The sequence below is a fragment of the Sitophilus oryzae genome, unplaced genomic scaffold, assembly GCF_002938485.1.
Source record: "Sitophilus oryzae breed Bouriz unplaced genomic scaffold, Soryzae_2.0 scaffold_1712_pilon_pilon, whole genome shotgun sequence".
Lineage (NCBI taxonomy): Eukaryota > Metazoa > Arthropoda > Insecta > Coleoptera > Curculionidae > Sitophilus > Sitophilus oryzae.
In genome coordinates, this window is record NW_022146405.1 from 79,458 (window position 1) to 99,481 (window position 20,024).

Genomic DNA, 20,024 nt, shown 5'->3' on the forward strand with positions numbered 1-20,024 from the left:
ATAAATGTACGTATAAACGGTACCTTTTTTTGCTTGTTTCTTATTTTAAAATTTGCGTGTTATTATGAATTCATAATAACACTAGTGCTATTAAGAAAACCATAATGACATCCAAATGACAATGTTAAATGTGTCATAATGACATTGTCGTAGATTAACAGACAATTGAAACTCAATTTCAGTATTCGTTTTATTTTTCTGTTGTAGCACCAAATGTTCCAACTCCCCAACTGTATTTCATCACCATCATTTTCAGTTTATTCAACCATTTCCAATTATTGTGTAGCCTTTCTCACATATTTAGATACTCTCTTTGTAGTTGGCCCATTGTTGTTTATTGTTGGCTATGCGGGCCCAAGTTATTACTGCTAATTTCCTAATATCATGTCTCCATCTATGGTTCGGTCTTCTTCTAGATCTCTTAATTCATCGTGGGTACCATGCTCTAATTTTTGTGGTCCATCTATTGTCCGTTCTTCTTGCCAGGTATCCTGCCCATTGCCATTTGAGGGATTTGACTCTGTGGATGACATCTATTACTTAGGTCTTTTGTCGTATTCACTTTACTCTTTTACGGTCTCTCTTGGTTATTCCCAGCATACTTCTCTCCATTGAGTGTTGTGCGACCTGCAGTTTTCTTATGATATCCGTTTTAAGTGTCCAGATTTTGCATGAATATGTCATGACTGGTAGTACAATAATCGGTCAAATGTTTCCTCCTTTAAATAAAGTCTCTTCCGTAAGTACTCCATGCTAACTTAATTCTTCTGCTGATTTCTGGTAGTAAAGATCCCGAGCTGTGTATTAGTTGTCCTAAATACTAAATATATATATTCTACTATTTCCAGTGTTGTGTTATTTATTAGAATCTCTTTTCTTTCCATTAGTTTGTTATACATTACTTTAACTTTTGCTAAATTCATTTTGAGACCCGCTTTACTGCTGGCTGTATTTAGTTCATTGTTTGTACTTCTAGTTCTTCAGGACTATTATTGTCAATTAGGACTATGTCGTCAGCGAATCTTAAGTGATTAAGTTATTCTCCAACTGTATTTTAAAATTATTATCTATGGAAATTGCTGAGGAGTGTCTCACTGTTGGAATTACATGTACATTTCCTAGGCAGTCATTGGCAGTCGCTTGGCAGTAAAATGGTACTTTGCTAGTACATTAAAGTGAGACACCCCTCGGAAATTTCAATGTGTACTCTGACACCAATTTCGTTCATCAGATTAATTTTTAACAATTTAATTTATAACATTGATATTTTAAATTAAAATCCTAGTTAATACATAAACCGTCAATTAGAAAAAAAACTCTATTGTCTGAAATATGTTCTATACATATATGTTTTTTTCGGAAAACAACAATTTTATTTTATTTTTATTTGAAATTTTTTTTTTTCATATTTTTTTCGTAGCATTAAACCGGGTCTTAAATCGTTTGTTTTTTTTCTCTTTAAAGAAATTCAGTTATTCCTAAGCTGGATAAACAAAGTTGAATGGTGGAAAAAAAAGATAATATTTTTTCTTTCAATATACAGGATGGTCCGAACTGTATTCCGGAAACTTTGGCAGCACATTTTGCAGATAAAAATAAGTAAAAATGTTCGTATAAATGTAAGTCCTAAAATGCTTAGCTTCGCAGATACAGGGTGTAGAAGTTTCATTTTTATTTTGATTTTTTCCAAATAATTTCTGAAGTAACGTCAATATTTGGATGAAAATTGGTGTTTGGGAGTTTTTTGATATGAGAAATTTGATTTTGATGTCAATATACCTCCTACTTGTAGAGGGCGCCACCTACAAATCTTTAAACTGGTTTGAAGTGTAATAACTTTTCATCCGTACCTGTATAAGACTATGGAGTGAAAAGATTTACATTTCCGTGACTTTTTACGTAAAAAATGTCTCTTGGTAAAAATCGCTACGAGCAACCGTTCTCAAGATATTTAGAATGAAAATAGTCAATACATGTCATTATTGACAAAAAATAAACAGTTTTGAGTAGAGAGTTGACTTGACTGAAATAATAAATTCGGAATTTTTTTTTTAATTATTCATAAACTTTTCTGAGAAAAATAATCATAAAACAGTTTCTGTTGAACTTTCTGGCACAAAAACCTTTCAAATTTATGATTTCAGTCTAATAACTATTTAGTCAACATGTTTAATTTATGTCAATAATGATAGGTATTCATATTAATTTCGATTCCAAATATCTCGAGAACTATTACTCGTAGCGATTTTTACCAAGAGATCTTTTTTGCGTAAAAAACTTCGTAAATGCATATTTCTAGACTCAGTAGTTTTATACAGGTACGGACGAAAAGTTATTACTCTTCAAACCAGTTAAAAGATATGTAGGTGGCGCCCTCTACAAGTAGGAGTTATATTGACATCAAATTCAAATTTCTCATGTCAAAAAAACTTCCTAACACCAATTTTTATCCAAATATTGACGTTACTTCATAAATTATTTGGAAAAAATCTCGAAATAAAAATGAAACTTCTACACCCTGTATTTCCGAAACTAGGTATTTTAGGACATACATTTATATGAACTTACTTACATAGTTTTATCTGTAAAATATGCTGACGAAGTTTCCGGAATACAGTTCGGACCACCCTGTATAAAAAAAAACTTTTAATACCATCATATTTGTTCATAAATGAAAAAGCTTAAACCGTCCATCTTCTTTTATTATTTCTGCCATCCAAATAATTTTTTTTGGATATTTAGCTTCGAATAGTAAAATATTACTACAGGATTTGATAATAGTTTATAAATGTTTTTGTTAATTCTAAAATATTCTGCCAGCTGAAAAATAAACTGAATAGTTTTAACATTTAAATCACTCTCTTTTATTTGGTAATAAATATTTATTAAAAAACAATTTATTGAAAAAGTTTTATACTCCATCTCGCAGTTTTAGCGTTTGCAATATTTGTTATTGTGCTAATATAATTGCTTTTCCATTGTTGAAATGCGACGGTATTTGTCACCGGCGACAAAAATATGAAGAATTTAACACTGGCCATGAGATAAATTGAAATATATTTGCTTTACCAAAAATATTTTGATAAAAACGGCCGGAAATGTAACTTCATTATTTCAGTTGTGCGGCATAGGTATATCGAATAGCTTTGTTAGTATTTTGGTTAACTTTTCAAAATTCCAAAATATTTTTTATATAAAATCATTTTGAACCAGTAACAAATAAATATCAAATATCAGGGTTAATTTAAACTTTATATTTTTTTTCAAATGTTTTTGATAAAAAAAAGCGTCGGGCATTCTGCTATAAGTTATACAATCCTTTGCAAAATATTTTAGTATCTATTAATAAATTATTTATTTTTTTCAGAACTTTAATGTACAATATTCCTGTGATTACTGTACTATTCAGTTTGTCCTGGGTGGTTGGAATGGTAGTATATGCAGTCTACGCCAATTGTGATCCTCTGTCATCGGGGTACATTCAGAAATTTGACGAAATTTTACCATTCTTCGTCGAAGATCGTTTCAGTTATTTGCCTGGTATTTTGGGACTGTTTTTGGCCAGTCTTTTTAATGGAGCCCTCAGGTATAAATATTGAATTATTTTTAATGGTATTTTTTAACGTACTTTAGTAGAAATAAACAATTTCTGGATTTGTATTTTTGTGCAAAAGAAAACATTTTTCCCCACGAGGGTTTGGAAAATTAACATCAGAGATTAAATATATATTTTCCAATCTTTTTTGGGGGCATTTTTTCGATCCTAACTACTTTAAAATCAATAAACATATATCTGTATCCCAGAAGCAAACTATATTATGTCTGAAATGTATATTTTTTTGCTCGGTAGTTTTATACAGGTACGGACAAAAAGTTATTACGCTTCAAAACAGTTAAAACACACGTAGGTGGCGCCCCCTACAAATAAGAGTCATATTGACATCAAAATCTAATTTCTCATGTCAAAAAACTCCTAGACATCAATTTTCATCCAAATATCGACGTTATTTCAGAAATTATTTAGAAAAAATCGAAATAAAAATGAAACTTCAACACCCTGTATCTCTGAAACTAAGCATTTTATAGGACATACATTTATACGAACTTTTTTACTTATTTTTATCTGCAGAATATACTGCCGAAGTTTCCGGAATACAGTTCTGACCACCCTGTATACAACTCACAATTCCATACGTACGAGACGTTTCGGAAGAAATAAGAAGGATAGGAAAACAATATAACATACGAACATCCTTCAAAACACAAAACACACTTATTTAACCAATAAACACCTGGACAACAAATAAAAAACGTAATATAAAAAATACCATGTGAATGTGATAAATTTTATATTGGTGTACATCTAGACCCTTAAATGCTCGAATTATAGTTATTAATGATACAAGTTCGATACGAACATCATAATGTTCATTAAAAAGTTCGTATCGAACGTGTATCATTCAAAATTTAATCTACGACGCGACACGAGGTACGATCCAAAGAGATTTGATTTAATTTAAAATATCAGAGATATCCTCATAAAAATTAAAATTCAAAATTATCAGGTGGCCATATTAGTCGACGCCGTGGCAACCGTGCTTGTTGATTGTTTCCATTTTGACTTGGACTTGCGGGAGCCTGCCGGCGCATCGAGTTGACAAATCTGCAGCTGCAAAATGGTAAAGATGAAGCCTAGATGTCATTAGCATTCATGTCATTATTCCATTTAGGAAAACAAAGATATCACGAGATTTTTTTTAAAACGAAAGGGAATGTTGAAGGAATAAATATGGTGGAAATGGTTCGAAGATATATAGCTATGCGGCCAAGCAACACACAGCATACTCGATTTTTTGTGGGGTACAGAAATGGAAAATGTATTAAGCAACCCGTTGGCATTAATACTTTAGAGAAAATGCCGTATAAAATAGCATTGTTCCTAAGTCTTCCAAATCCACAACAATACACTGGATATTGTTTCCGTAGATCGTCTGCATCGTTGCTTGCAGATTCAGGAGTGGATTTATTAACTGTTAAAAGACATGGTGGTTGGCTCTCTAACACAGTGGCAGAGAGCTATATAGAAAATTCCAAAGAAAAAAGTGTCATGTAATATTTTGGGTAACATTTCTGGCAATGATGGGTCTTCAACCAGTTCAAGCACTCAGGAAGTAAATTTACTTTCTAAAAATTCAACTCACCTGTCATCATCTGGAATTAATTTAACCAATTGTACTGATATTATAATTAATGTTTACAATAAATAAACGTATTTAGGTACCTTTTTTTGCTTGTTTCTTATTTTAAAATTTGCGTGTTATTATGAATTCATAATAGCACTAGTGCTAAATTCTTCAGTAGCGAAATACCCATAGGATTTTTTTGGGATGTTAACATAGTTTGCTTCTACTATACAGATATCTGATACTTTTTTAAAATCATAAAAAAATATGCTATCCAATATAAAAACAAAGAAGTTACGATAGTCAGTTAAAAGTGGGACAAAACAAAATTATACCACTGTACCTACTATATTAAAACAATTAAATCGATAATATAAAGTCCCCTCTCTAAAACATTTTTGTTTGAACTGTAAACTTTTACCAAACTCCTATACTTATTTTCTAAAAACCTGTTTGCGTTCGATTTAACAATCCATTCCACATCCCCCGCACAATACATCATCTATTTGCATCTCAAACAACGCACCGTTTTGTCCATGTTTCAGTTTGAACGTTTCGAACATTAATTCCCTGGCGACGGTAGCTTTCGAGGACTTTATCCGGCCGCTGCCCGCCCTCAAGGGCATGAAGGATTCGAAACAATTACTCAGCATCAAAATAATCGGCATCGTCTTTGCCTTCATCATTATGGGCATCGCGTTTGGAGTGGGCATGCTAGATGGAGTTATCGAGTCGTCTATGCTGGTGACGTCGGCCACGTCAGGACCATTGCTGGGGGTGTTTATTATGGCGATGCTGATTCCTTGTGCCAATTGGAAGGTAAGAATTGACAGTATTTTTATTTACTATGTTTATGAATTACCGATGCTTGCATGTGTTTCTGGAAAAAGGCCTTGGTATTTCGCAACTGAAACAGAAATATAAATAACTAACGTGTACCCGCGAGTTCGTTCGCGTCGAATTAATCATTTATCATTTGTAATGGTGATGATAAAGCAAAGCAAGAATTTCCATTAACATACAAACTGGATAAAATTTTCTCACATTTATGTCAGCATGAGAAAAAACAATAAGGCGATATTATTATATAACTTGGTAATATTTGAGGGGTAGTTTCATCAACAACAACAACAAACAACGCTTTATTGTGCAAAAAGCCAAAACAGCTTCATCGACAAAGCACTCACAAACAACAAAATCACAAAAAAATACACAATACAAATAATACAATTCAAAAAAATTTAAGTCTTTAAAATTACAAAAAGAATATACATGGACAATTTTAGAACAGTACGCAGTAAATAGATATAATTTTAAAGTTATAGAATATTAAATACTTGACCTTTGACCAGTGTGTGAGATGATCAAAATTTTAAAATTCAAAATTGTTCATAATTAAATATTAACAAAAAAGTCGTTTACCGCATATAGGGCTCTCTCCAGTAGGTATGATTTTAGAGCCTTGCGAAATGCGGGAAAGAATGAAAGCGATTTGATATTCAAAGGCAGATGATTGTACATTTTTTTGGCATTGTACAGTATTGAACCCTTAACTAGTTCTGAGCTCGGGGTTGGCAGATAAAAATCGTGCTCTGCATTCCTAAGTGGATAGTTATGAGATGGCCTTTCGGGAATAGCAGATATGTGCTTGCGGATTAAGCAAACGGATTCAAAAATGAATAAAGAAGGAAGAGTCAGTATTTTCAAATTTTTAAAGAAATTCTGGCAGTGAGTTCTACTGTTCAGTCCCAATAAATATCGAACTGCTCTCTTTTGAAGTATGAAAACACGATCAAATTTTGTTGCGCAGCAAGTACCCCAGAATGGAAGAGCATAACGAAGATGTGACTCAAAAAGGGCATAATAGGCTATTCTAGAGGTTGAGAAGTTAAGTTCCTTAGGAACTGATCTTGTTGTTCCTTAGAAACTGGTCTTGTTGTTGTTTGTTGTTGTTGTTAAAATCCCTCCATCTCGTTGGAATTTGACTTTCGAAAAATCCGTTTGTCAAAAATAAGCTTTTTACGTCAAGCAGTTTAAGCATAATCGTGGTTAATCAATTACCCAACTTTTTGGAACACCCTGTATGATTGTTTAAAAAATTCAAAATATGTAAAAAACCAAAATAAATTATGCGTGTCCAAGCGTTTTCCCGAAAGACTAACCGTTTTTTAAATAACAAATACTGTAATATTTGAGGGGCTTTTTCACCATGTTGGAATTTGAGATTCGAGAAACCCCTCCTTATAGAACCTCTACACCCCACAGTCAATCCGTTTGCCAAAAATCAGCTTTACACGCCAAGCAGTTTAAGCAGAATCGTGATTACTCAATGGTCATATTTTATGAAACACCCTGTATAAATTTTTAAAAAATCTTAAAATATGCAAAACAACAAAATAAAATTACGTGTTTAAGAGTTTTTCCGAAAAACTCACCAGTTTTGAAATAAAAAATATTCTAATGGTGGTTTCACCCCCTTAGAATTCCAGTTTCGAAAAATCCCGTCTTATCGAATCTCTACACCCTAAAGTCAATCCGTTTTCCAAAAATCAGCTTTTTACGTCAAGTGCTTTAAGCAGGATCGTGATTCATTGACCAGATTGTTCAAAACATCCTGTATACACATTAAAAAATCGAAATAAAAATGAAACTTCTACACCCTGTATCTCCGAAACTAAGAATTTTAGAACATACATTTATAAGAACTTTTTTACTTATTTTTATCTGCAGAATATGTTGCCGAAGCTTCCGGAATACAGTTCGGACCACCCTGTATAAGGTGTTCGATATATAAAAATCGAAGAAAAACTGTTTTATATTTTGGAAAGGTTGATATAGAATTTTGAACACTCTGTATGGATTAAGATTATGATATTTATAGGAAAGTAAGTGTACAGACCAACTATAGCAAATACCTAGTATAGTTTTGATTTTAGGACATTTCTTATATTTTAATAATTTTTTTAGTAAGGCTGAAAGAATATTATTATTTATTTAATTAGTAATATTTCTTAAACTATCAAAACATATTTAAAACTAAAACATCTACACCCTGTTTTTTCTAAACGAAGCAGTTTAGAGTATAAATTTATACATTTTTTTACTTATTTTTATCTGCAGAATATGCTGCCGAAGGTTCCCGAATACAATAACACGTAAAAAATGTTGACATCACATGTTATGTTGTTTTTAAATCAAAAATAGTAAATTATTATCCACCAATGGGCTGTTTTTATGCATTACGAATATTAATCTTTGGTTTACTAGTAATTCTTTAAATTATCAACAAATTTACGTCTAGGTTTCTCTACTTCAAAAATTCTTACACCAAAAACTATACACCATTTATTACTAGTCATATATTTAAGGATAACTGTCATGCTTTCATATCCTTCTGTTATACTCACAGATCTTTTTTTCTTTTAAATTAAATCATGTGTTTCAATCCAAAATTAAATCAATCCCATTTATTAAAGAAAAGTGTATCAGTTCTTTTTATATTATGACAAAATATTAAATTATGACAAAATAATAATAAATCTAACAAATATATAAATCTAAGAAAATATTTTTCTGGTTTATCACTTATTAATAACAAATTATAAATATATAAGGTATCATGTTCATTGCTATATTGTTATTGATATATTTTATTTTAGATTTTATTTATTATTAAGATCGGCAAAAAAAAGTTTTTTTTAATTTCACTCAAAATGAGTTATTTGAGTCATAAATGACCTAAATACAAAATATTTTCATGGTGTCTGTCTATCTGTCTGTCCGTCTGTCCGTCTATCCGTCTGTCCGTCTGTCCGTCTGTCCGTCTGTCCGTCTGTCCGTCTGTCCGTCTGTCCGTCTGTAACACGATAACTCAAAAACCGTTAAACCGATTTTAACCAAATGTGGCACAAAAATACTGTGGCACCCGAGAATCTGGCCATTAGTTTTTGGTGGGGGTGGGGGTTGGTAAGGGGGTATGGGAGGGGGTTAAAAATTGTAAAAAATCGTAACTCCAAAATCGCAGTAGCTAGCGAAACGCGGTTTTCAATTTAAGATTAGGAATAATATTTGCAACAAAATTTGTAATAACATAAAAAAAATGGAAAAATTCTTTTACTTTGAAACTAAAAGAACTGCCTACCAACTTTTTATTTACATATTTTAGTATGGGCAGCTATACGTGCCTCCCTGTGCCATTTTTTTTTCTTTTCTTGGGTATGAGGTTTTTACTCATTTATATACAAAAAAAACGTCATACCCAAGAAAAGGAAAAAATATATGGATATAATCTAAAGGTTTAAGAAAAAAGAAACGATTAAAGCATTATTTATATTATCTAGAGAATATCAAACATAGGATATTAACCTATTAAATTTAATACCAGGAATATTATAAGCATTAACAAGCTCTCAAGAGAATATTCTAAGCTGTGAGTTAAAACAAAGTTTTCACATATAAATTCTGAGCTTAACGATGTGAAACCAGTCCTGATAATAAAGTTAATTGTCGCCATAATCTAATGATTACACTTCAGAGAAATAAGAGGAGGAGAACGTCGTAAACATACGACACCATTAATAAACTATTTTATCTCCGGATGGAAAATTGACTATGGAAAACGTTGCTCCCATCATTGCATTGGGGAGATTGGGGAGGTCCATAAGCATTTAAAAGAGAAAATAAATAATACAGGTCCACATTTAAAAAAATAAAGTTGATTTTTAACGAAGAAGTTAAAACAGCTTCTTTGAGAATGTGTTTATACTATAATATATTATATTGTTATATGTGTATACACTATGCCGGGTGTTACAAATTCGAGGTACGAGCATTGGTATCTCGGTCTCGGTTAGTTAAGACACCATCAAAAAAGTTTTAATAAAATTCAAGGATTGCTAAGTTATTTGGAAACGGACTTTTTTGAGAATCAATATTATTTTTTCCTGTCATCATAGCCACTTTATCAGGGCTGTCTGATATTTTTTTAGATTTTTAAATTAGCTGATAATTTATAAAATATATAGGCCAACTTGATTTGTTTAAATACGGACCTGCATTCTTTATTTCAGGTTTTGAAACAATTCGGTCTCCTGAGTACAACGATATGCCACACTTTTTTTTTGTTTCGGGCATTTAAACACAATTTATTTAAACTAATTTCAAGCCCGGCTTTGTTTTTTTTTAATATTTAATCTATTCATTGTTACAATATTGATGAGCTTTAAAACTTAACGACGTGAGATAAAACATAGAATAGGTAAAATCAAATACAATAAAATAAATATAATATAAACAATCAAATCATTTTCCCGGAAGATAGATTGGAAATGGTGGAGCATTATAATGGCCAGCGAGGTTCCTGGGCCTGTCGCCAAGGAGTGGGGGCATTACTTGACGTAATTTGTAATAGTGAAATCAATACACCTCAACATTTACAATAAAGAGTATAAAATGCATTCGGAAGTATAAGAAGAAGTTCTCTTGAAAAGATATACCTAAAATTGAACGAAAAATAAATGTGTATAATAGAGATGGTGGTAACCCTTTCGAACATGTAGAGCATTAGAAACTTGTTGCATTTGAAGTTGATATGCTTATAATATCTACAATTAATATTATGTATATTTTTATATCGTACAGGGTGGGCCAAATTGAACGCTTTTAAAGGGAAACACCTTTTTCTATAGGAGATAGATAAAAACTAATATTGGTGTCTGTAGCTCAATTTTTGTCAAAAATAGGATGGTGAAAACCGCATATCGATATCTGTTACCGTTTCGGAGTTACAGTTTCGGAGTATTTCAAAAATGTGAATTTTTAACAAATCGCTGTAACTTTTTTGCTATGGAAAATTTTGTAGTTTTATGAAAAAAATTCCAAAGCACCTTTCTACCTAGAATTTAATGATTTAAGTATATTTTTTTTAAATTAATAATTTAAGAATTATCAACAGAAAATTTAATTTTTTATATGAGACACCCTGTATATTTTTAATTTATTGAAAAGAATTTAAAATTACATTTCCAAAAATATAACACACTTGATAATTTGCTCGATTTCTCTTCGAGATATAGAGTTTATAAAAATTCGCCCACTTTAAATAAGTAGGCTTTGAACAGCGCCGGCTGTAATGCAAAAAAATTCTAACTGTGAGCATCAATTAAAACGAAAAAATATTTGCAATGAGAGATGCAGAATTTTATAACGATTTAAACTATATTTAACCAACATCAACACATTTAAACTTTACCTAATAACAATAAAAATAAATAGCAAACCAAGACATAAGATTTTGCTACAGGTGTTCGACATATCGACCGTTTTCTGTTATGGGCAGACGGGGCCGTTTTCGAACATTTCTCGCGGAAATCATTAACTCAGTGGGGGTGAAATGTACCCTCTCATAACTGCTAAGTATTTCTAATTCTGGTCTAGATTCTACAGGCAATTTAAAAATAAGAACCTTTATTCTTCCGCAAAGATATCCATAGGATTAGATCCATAGTCACTAAGTCCGGCGGCCTCGACGGACAACGGCTGGGATCTTAGTTAGCTTTAGCTATTCAATTATTCTGGAAATTGGCTGCAAAAATTTGCTGATAACTTCAGCGTTCTGAGGCGGTGCCTGGTCTTGCTGGAAAAATATGTTTTCGAGTTCCATTAAGGGCATATCATTAATAAGGGGTCCAAAACCTACTAGTTAAAAGTGGCGAACTTTTAAAAATTCTGTATTTCGAAGGGGATTATAACAAAATATTAAGTGTGCATTATAACAAAATATTAAGTATTAAGTAAAATATTAAGGTAATTTTAAGTTCTTTTCAGTTAATTAAAAATATACAAGTTATCCCAAATAAAAAATCAATTTTTCTGTTGATAACTCTTAAATTATTAAATTTAAAAAAATTATACTTAAACCATTAAATTCTATGTAAAAAAGTGCTCTGAAAATGTTTTCATAGAAATACAAAATTTTTCAAAGCCAAAAAGTTACAGCGATTTGTTAAAAATGCACATTTTTGAAAAACATCCCGTAACTCCGAAACGGTAACAGATATCGATGTGTGGTTTTCACCATCATATTTTTGATGAAAATTGAGCTCCAGACACCGATATTAGTTTTCGTCTATCTCTTATAGAAAGAGGTGTTTCTCTTTAAAAGCGTCCAATTTGACCCATCCTGTACATTGAGATTTCAAATTCACAAAAAAAAATAAAAATTATATTTTTTAAATTGCAGACCTGGGTATTATTTTATGAAATGTTCAATTGGCTCGATTTTCTTTATTCAATGTTAATTAATGCTCATCAATATTGTTGCGATGAATATAATCAGGTTAAATAATTTAAAAAGCCAGAGTCGGGCTTGAAATTATTTAAAATAATAATTAAACAGTTTTGTTGTTGTTAAAGTATCCAAAACTAAATTCTTTCAAAACTTCAAGATAGATATATTCTTCAAGATCTTATATCAGATAGCCCTGATAAAGTGGCAATGAGAATGTGCAATTAGTTTTTTGATTTTATTAAAAAGTAACAACAGGATAAAATAAAATTTATTTTTAAAGAAATCCGTGAAATTTTTGAAACTTTTTTGATAGCATGTTGGCGAATATCCCAAGGCACAACTTTGCTCCAATTTAACCATCTTCGTATCTATTACGATTTCCGAGATATCAATGCTCGTACCTCGAATTTATAGCACCCTGTATATGTGTTTATATTATATAATAATAAATTTGTCTTAGTTATAAATTTTTATTTATATTAAATTTTCTAATCGCGGGAGTTTTTATGCTCTAAAAACTTTCTATTTTATTTCTATTCAATAGTTTGAAGGTGGTAGACAATAATTATCAAAAATTAAATAAAACATCTTAAATTATTATTATAATAGAAAGAGGAGTACGCAGAATGGGGATTGAAAATGAACATGACAAAAACAGAATATCTAAAAATGGCAGACGATGGACAAGTAGACCGGAGCTTAGAACTCAGCAATATAAAACAATGCGAAGAATACAAATATTTAGGAACTATAATATCTCAAGAAGGAACATCAAACAGGGACATTCAACATAGAACACAACAAAGGCAGACATGTATCCGAATTCTAAATTCAGTACTTTGGTCGAATAAAATAAAATTAAAAACTAAAATGACAATCTACAAATCGATAGTAGAGCCTATTTTATCCTACGGGTCAGAATGCTGGCAATTGACTGAAAAAAACAGAAAAAGAGTGGATGTGGTAGAAATGGATTTCTTGAGAAGAGCGTGTCAGATATCAAGAACACAACATATTCGAAATGAAGATATAAGAAGAAAGACAGGAAAGGTATTCACAACTATAGACAACATAGAAACAAGACAACTTGTCTGGTATGGACATGTGATGAGAGCTGGGGAAGACCGATGGCCAAAAAGAGCTATAGAATATGCCCCTAGAAATCGAAGGAGAAGAGGAAGACCAGTGATATCATGGGAAGAAGGAATTAGAAAAACAATGAGGGATAGGGCCATTAAAGATGACGAATGGCAAAACAGAGAAAAATGGCGATCGAAATGCGGGATGCGGCAGAGGCTGTAGGACCCCTGCTATATATATATAAATTATTATTATTTTTAATGTTCAGGAATTATCTATAATTAATTAATAATTTTCAAAACGCTTTGTTGTTCTGAGGCATTTTCAAAACCCGTAACAAAATTCGAATATGCCTGCATAGTCAAATTTCCCGGCTGGATTAGTACCAACTTCCTAATTGCATAAACCATTTCGCAGAGCCGAGAATCAATCGGCTTGGATTTAGTCAATCGACTCGATTCGGGTGCGATCGGATAAGTTCGGTGGGATCTGGATACGATTAATACAGTATTAATCAGGCACGAATCCCTAATAGACCTTGTTATTCCGGGATTAATACTGTTTATATATTCCGATTGTATGTAAAATTCACAAATACAATTTAGTTTGAACAGACCGATATGATTCTGGTTCTAAAAGGGTTCTAACTAGTCGGGTATTAGTACGAGAGCTATAGTCTGTCCAACGACAAAATCCTTGACAGTGATAGATGTGTCTGTCATTTTAATTTCAAAGTAGTTAATTTTATATTACAAAGAAACAAGTTGGTACAATTGGAACGCATAGCAGGAAATTAATATATTTAAAATTTGACTGACAAGTGATTACTTCAAAATATTGTGAAAAAAAACTGTATAAAACTGAAAAAATGTAATCGAGTTATTTTATTTAAAAAACGGTATGTGTTAATACAAAATAAAGGACAAAACACCACATACCAAAAAAATATAAAAAGAACTATTTCTTACTTTCAAGCTTCAAGAAACTTCCCGCATTTATTATATTTATCAATATAACTTATGTACAAATACAAATTTATAATATTCCACAGGAATAAATAAAACAACACAAATAAAACAAACTATTTTATTAATAATAACACTTACCAAATACCTTAAAGGTTGATTAATTAACTATAATCTTAATTTTTTTAAACCAGTACCTTTTGACATTATTTTTCTGCAGTACTAAAATCCATGATTTACCTATCGTGTGATGTCGATATTTTACAGCTACTCTAGTTTTTAGTATATGTTTAGTACGATCCTTGTACTATATACGAGATGCACTTATCTACGACGAGATGGTATACAAACTGTATTGATGGTAACTTTATTATTGTATAAGACTTTCTGCCTGGGCATCGAGTATTAACTATAAACTGTGCTCTGTGTCTACAGTTAATTTTCCCTCGATTTTCCTCCACTTGACTTCAAAAGACACAAAACACACGTAATAACACGAACCAAAATGCATCATCTTCCAAAACGCAGGGTATGGTATTTGACATAAGTTGACACAAAATGATAACCTATAATTTGGCAAAACTTTGACAAGCCTCAAACTCTGTGTCTACAGTTAATTTTCCCTCGATTTTCCTCCACTTGACTTCAAAAGACACAAAACACACGTAATTACACGAATCAAAATGCATCATCTTCCAAAACGCAGGGTATGGTATTTGACATAAGTTGACACAAAATGATAACCTATAATTTGGCAAGACTTTGACAAGCCTCAAAAATCTAAAGGCGAGTTCATACGCATCGGCGTCCGTTTGTTGTTCATCATTCCGTCAAACCAATAAAATTGAAATATGATCTGTCATTTTTGAAATAAACCAATAAAACTGAATAAAAACCAGAGACGACCCATGACGGATTTATATTTAAACCCATCCATAGTTAACTTAAAAAATATTAGAATTTTTTTTAGTAAAATAATTAGATTTGTATGGGACGTCATCTGCTTTTCTTCTGTCATCGTCTGTCGAAATCTTACCTGAGAAAAAAAACAGAGTATAGCAACGTCTGGAAAACAAGTATTTTAAGAAAGCTGGCTCTTTGATATATCTTTTACTATGCTCTCTGGAACAGTTTAGTAAATAAATGGGCTAAAAATGTCAAAGAGGGAACCTCAAATTCTATTTTTAAAGTATGGCCAGTTAACCCCGAAAATTAATTAGTACTCAAAGTCAAACTTTACGAAATTTAAGTTATTTTATTATTATTCCGTCTAGACTTCTCAAATTGTTCAAGCGAAATGAACTTGAAATTTTGCAATAGTCGTGGTAATATATTTTCTTTAATTTATACTATTTATTAAATTTATGTTTTAATATGCCTTAAATCGAACAATAACATAATTTTCCTTCAATAATCTACTCTGTCCAAAACTTCGACATACTAGGGCTGTATAAACATATCGATATTCATATTGTCGATATAGTTTACGAATATAGATAACTTTTAACGTTTTTTGGATATACGTAATTTCTCAGTGATTAGTTAGTGCTGGGACTACATATTTTTAATTTTTCAATTTGTTCTAGTTGTGCGAAATTTTCTTTAAACAAAAAGAAGCTCTTTAAGTGGATAATTGAGCATGAAGAAGCAATTTTTCGAATTTAAATGAGTGATATTAGAGATCTTTTTTTAGTATGATAAAATCGATGATATGAAATTTTGCTTAAGTGACGTAAATCAGTATTAAAAAAGGATTATTTATTTATACCCTAAAGGGGTAAAATTAAGGGTGAAATTAAGCTTATATAACAAATTTGAATGTTTGTTGTACGAGTACAAAATTTTGCCAAAAGGTCTCTTAAATAATGCAACTGAGCACTGAAAATCGATACTTGAAAATTCATCCGATATGGGGGTAAAATTAGGGGTGAATACTAAATAGGTAGTATATTAAAGCTACTATACCGGGCACGTCTAAAAAGTGTCCTATAACTTTTATATTTTTTTAGATAAAACACGAGATTTGGTATGTTGTTATATGACATAATTTAGGATTAATTGACGTGTTCAATTGTTGGTCATTTCCTGTTTCACCGGAAATTACTAAACAAAAGTCGCAGTTTTTGAGATAAAAAAAATTGGAAAAATTCCATTACTTTGAAACTAAAAGAACTGCCTACCAACTTGTTATTAACATATTTTAGTATGGGCGGCTATACGTGCCTCCCGGTGCCAATTTTTTCAAATGGAACGGGAGTGGCTTATTAGCAAATTTGGAAAAAGCAATTTTTTACGAATAAGTTTGTACCACAAACTTGATATCTCGAGTCAAGTTATCCTTAGAACCGCATGATACAATTTCAAATAAACCATATGAAAATATGTCAAAAGTTGACATATAATATGACTTTCTAATCAGTGTCATTTTTCTATCGAATGAAGTAGAAAAATACCGACGGTGTCATGAAAATCAAAATTTATAGTCATTTCCGGTGAAACAAAAAATGACCAAAAACAATTGAATACCTCAATCAACCCTAATTTATGTCATATAACTAACATACCAGATCTCGTTTTTTACGCGAAAAATAAAAAGGGGTGAGCCACTTTTGACGCAAAATGAAAGATCAAACATCGATACGTTTTTTAATTAACCACATCCCTACCAAAAACCCTTCAGTATTCGCCATTTTAACTTCTCGAACGATCATTAGCGCGGGTCCTTTCGAAATTTGCTAATTCACCACCGGCTGGAAACTTTTTTAATAGATCTCGATCTCGGCACATTAAAATTTCCAACTTTGCGCTCGCTAGTCCGGGTGAATTTTGAACTGCGACGCCCGATTATTGGACGACTGGAACGAAGAAGTAAATGAAGCAACTGTTGAAAAGTTTATGCAGATCGATCCGATTAATTTTAATTACTATTTGTGGATGGTTAGTTTTTTTTTATAAAAAATGGTAAAAAAGGGGATCTTTATAGTAAAATCAAATTAAAACACTAAATCACCGCATTCTCTCTGGGAATTAATTACTCATCAATGAATAGGACCCTCATCAAATTATATACCGGGTGCGTCTCAAAAGTGAGCACCCCTATAACTTTTTTATTTTTTTTAGATAAAAAAACGAGATTTGGTATATTAGTATATGACATAAATTAGGACTGATTGACGTATTCAGTTATTTTCGGTCACTTCCTGTTTCACCGGAAATGACTACAACTTTTGATTTTTAAATGGCACCCTCGGTATATTTTTATTTTATTCGATAGAAAAATTTTCATTCTCGGAATAGATTGAGTAATTGTATTTTAAATTTCAATCTAGAGTGCCATGGCTGTGTTAAAAACACTAGTTTTTAATCAAGGAGCCTTGGAAAATTAGATTTGACCGTCTAGTGTTTTTAGTGTCTTGTCCTGGCCGGTTAAAAGATACCCAAATCGTATTTTTAATCAAATCTCAATTTTTTCAAATGGAACGAGGGTGGCTCATTAGCATATATAGAAAAAGCATATTTTTATGAATAATTTGATACCACACACTTGGTATTTCGAGTCAAATTGTCGTTATGAACCGCAGGTTACAATTTCAAATAAACCATATGCGAAAATGTCAAAAGTTGACATAAAATATGATATGTCATTCTATTCAGAGTGTCATTTTCTATCGAATAAAGTAAAAAAATACCGACGCTGCTATTTAAAAATCAAAAGTTGTGATCATTTCCGGTGAAGAAAAGAAACTTCAGAAATTATTTGAAAAAAATCGAAATAAAAATAAAACTTTTACACCCTGTATCTCCGAAACTAAGCATTTTAGGACATACATTTATACAAACCTTTTTACTTATTTTTATCTGCAGAATATACCGCTGAAGTTTCCGGAATACAGTTCGGACCACCCTGCATATTGACACCAGAAGTGTCTAGCCCTAGCAGTCAACTTTTAAGCTTGACCAATCAGGTTGGTTAGCGTGGTTATTTGAAGAGTGTTAATTCATTTGTGTTTGTCAAAAACTCTAACGTGCTTGGTCGGGCTTAATAGTTGCCTGCTAGGGCTAGACACAAATATTGACACCTTTATTTTTTTTGTTGGTATAATGTACCGACCAAATACCAAAATTTTCGAAGTGACTTTCACGATTAATTTCAACGTTAACACCTTAAAAATTATTTACAATCATAAAAAAGGCCCCCTAACAAAACCCCGACTTTGTTTTATTTATTCAGATTAATATCAACTTCTTTTACCCTTTTCTAACATTATCTGCTCAACTGCTATCGTACCTTTGCCTCATTCTCCACCATTGCTTCATTAACTATCCATAGAGTAATAAAGCCGCGGGCTGCTCGATTCACATCGCATCAATTCGATGGAAATCCGCCCGATATCCGACGGCCAAATGGACAGCCCTTCGCTTGTCGCATTCGCTTTGCGATTCTCGATGCCCTTTGCAGCGTGGCTGCAGCAGAGCGCAGATTTTTACACTATCTGCTGGCTTTAATCGGCGAAGTGGGCAAACGTCGATAGGGATTATGACCGAGTATGCGAGAGAAGTCGTATGCGTTCAGCGAAATATCAGTTTTATATGTCAGGATGTCGATGAAAATAAAAGGAGAATAATTATAAAGATTGGTTAGAAAAACAATCAATTTTTTATGGAAATACTAAAATGTTTACCTTTTTTTTTCGTTGCTTTTAATTTTTTATTTTAGGAATTTTAGAAAATTTTTAATTATTTCCTTTTTATTTTTTTGATTTTTTTAATTCTTTTTCTAAGTAAATTTATTAAAATAATTAAATCTAAGGCATAAGCTGTACCTATTCTGCTTATATCCGAATCATTGAAATTTTGATTGAAATCGAATTATACAGGGTGGCGCATCATATACGACGCGGTTTTTGCAAGGAGAACAAAGGTTTGTATTGAAGTGAAATTTTTGGGAGCTTATTTAGCTTTATTTTTGTTGGAAATTGTAATTTTTACATTAAGACCATGCCTTTGCTTTTGGGCCTAGTCAACACATCTAGTAAGTTCTGGTCCGGAAGCAGGCCTTCTTGACATAAGATTTGCTTCATTTAATCTTTTCCTTATAGTCCTTTAGTTAGGTTAGGTTAGGTTAGGTAACGGTTAAAAAAACTATTTAAAATATTTAAATTCAACTATTCGAGGACACTTTAGTTTTTTAAAACAGATACGTCTACAAAAACCGTTGATGTTCTGTTAAAATGACATTATATCAAGTTAAACTTCAAAATTAACAATAACTACCTGATAACAATTACTTAATAAGGTAAAACCAAAAGCCCCAACCATCCCCAAACTTTCTGTATGATTATTTTTAATTTTTTGGTATGTTATGTTTATTTATATTATGTTCTTTAAAATCAAAGGAGCGATTGCCATATATTACTAACATCTACAGATGCATGATACATTTATTTTTATTAGATTGTACAAAAAAGCCTCTTTTATTTCTTTTAGAATCTATGGCTTCTTCCATTA

General features: G+C 31.6%; 1 protein-coding gene across 1 annotated transcript in view; it reads left to right on the forward strand.

Annotated features, from left to right (window-relative positions):
• Positions 1–20,024, forward strand: part of LOC115881289 (sodium-coupled monocarboxylate transporter 1) — a gene marked incomplete at its 5' end in the record, with an annotated part of 104,824 nt that overhangs the window by 71,921 nt on the left and 12,879 nt on the right. Inside the window, 2 exon segments of the mRNA XM_030898714.1 lie at positions 3,368–3,586; positions 5,729–6,002. Of these exon segments, the coding sequence (XP_030754574.1) occupies positions 3,368–3,586; positions 5,729–6,002 (493 nt within the window).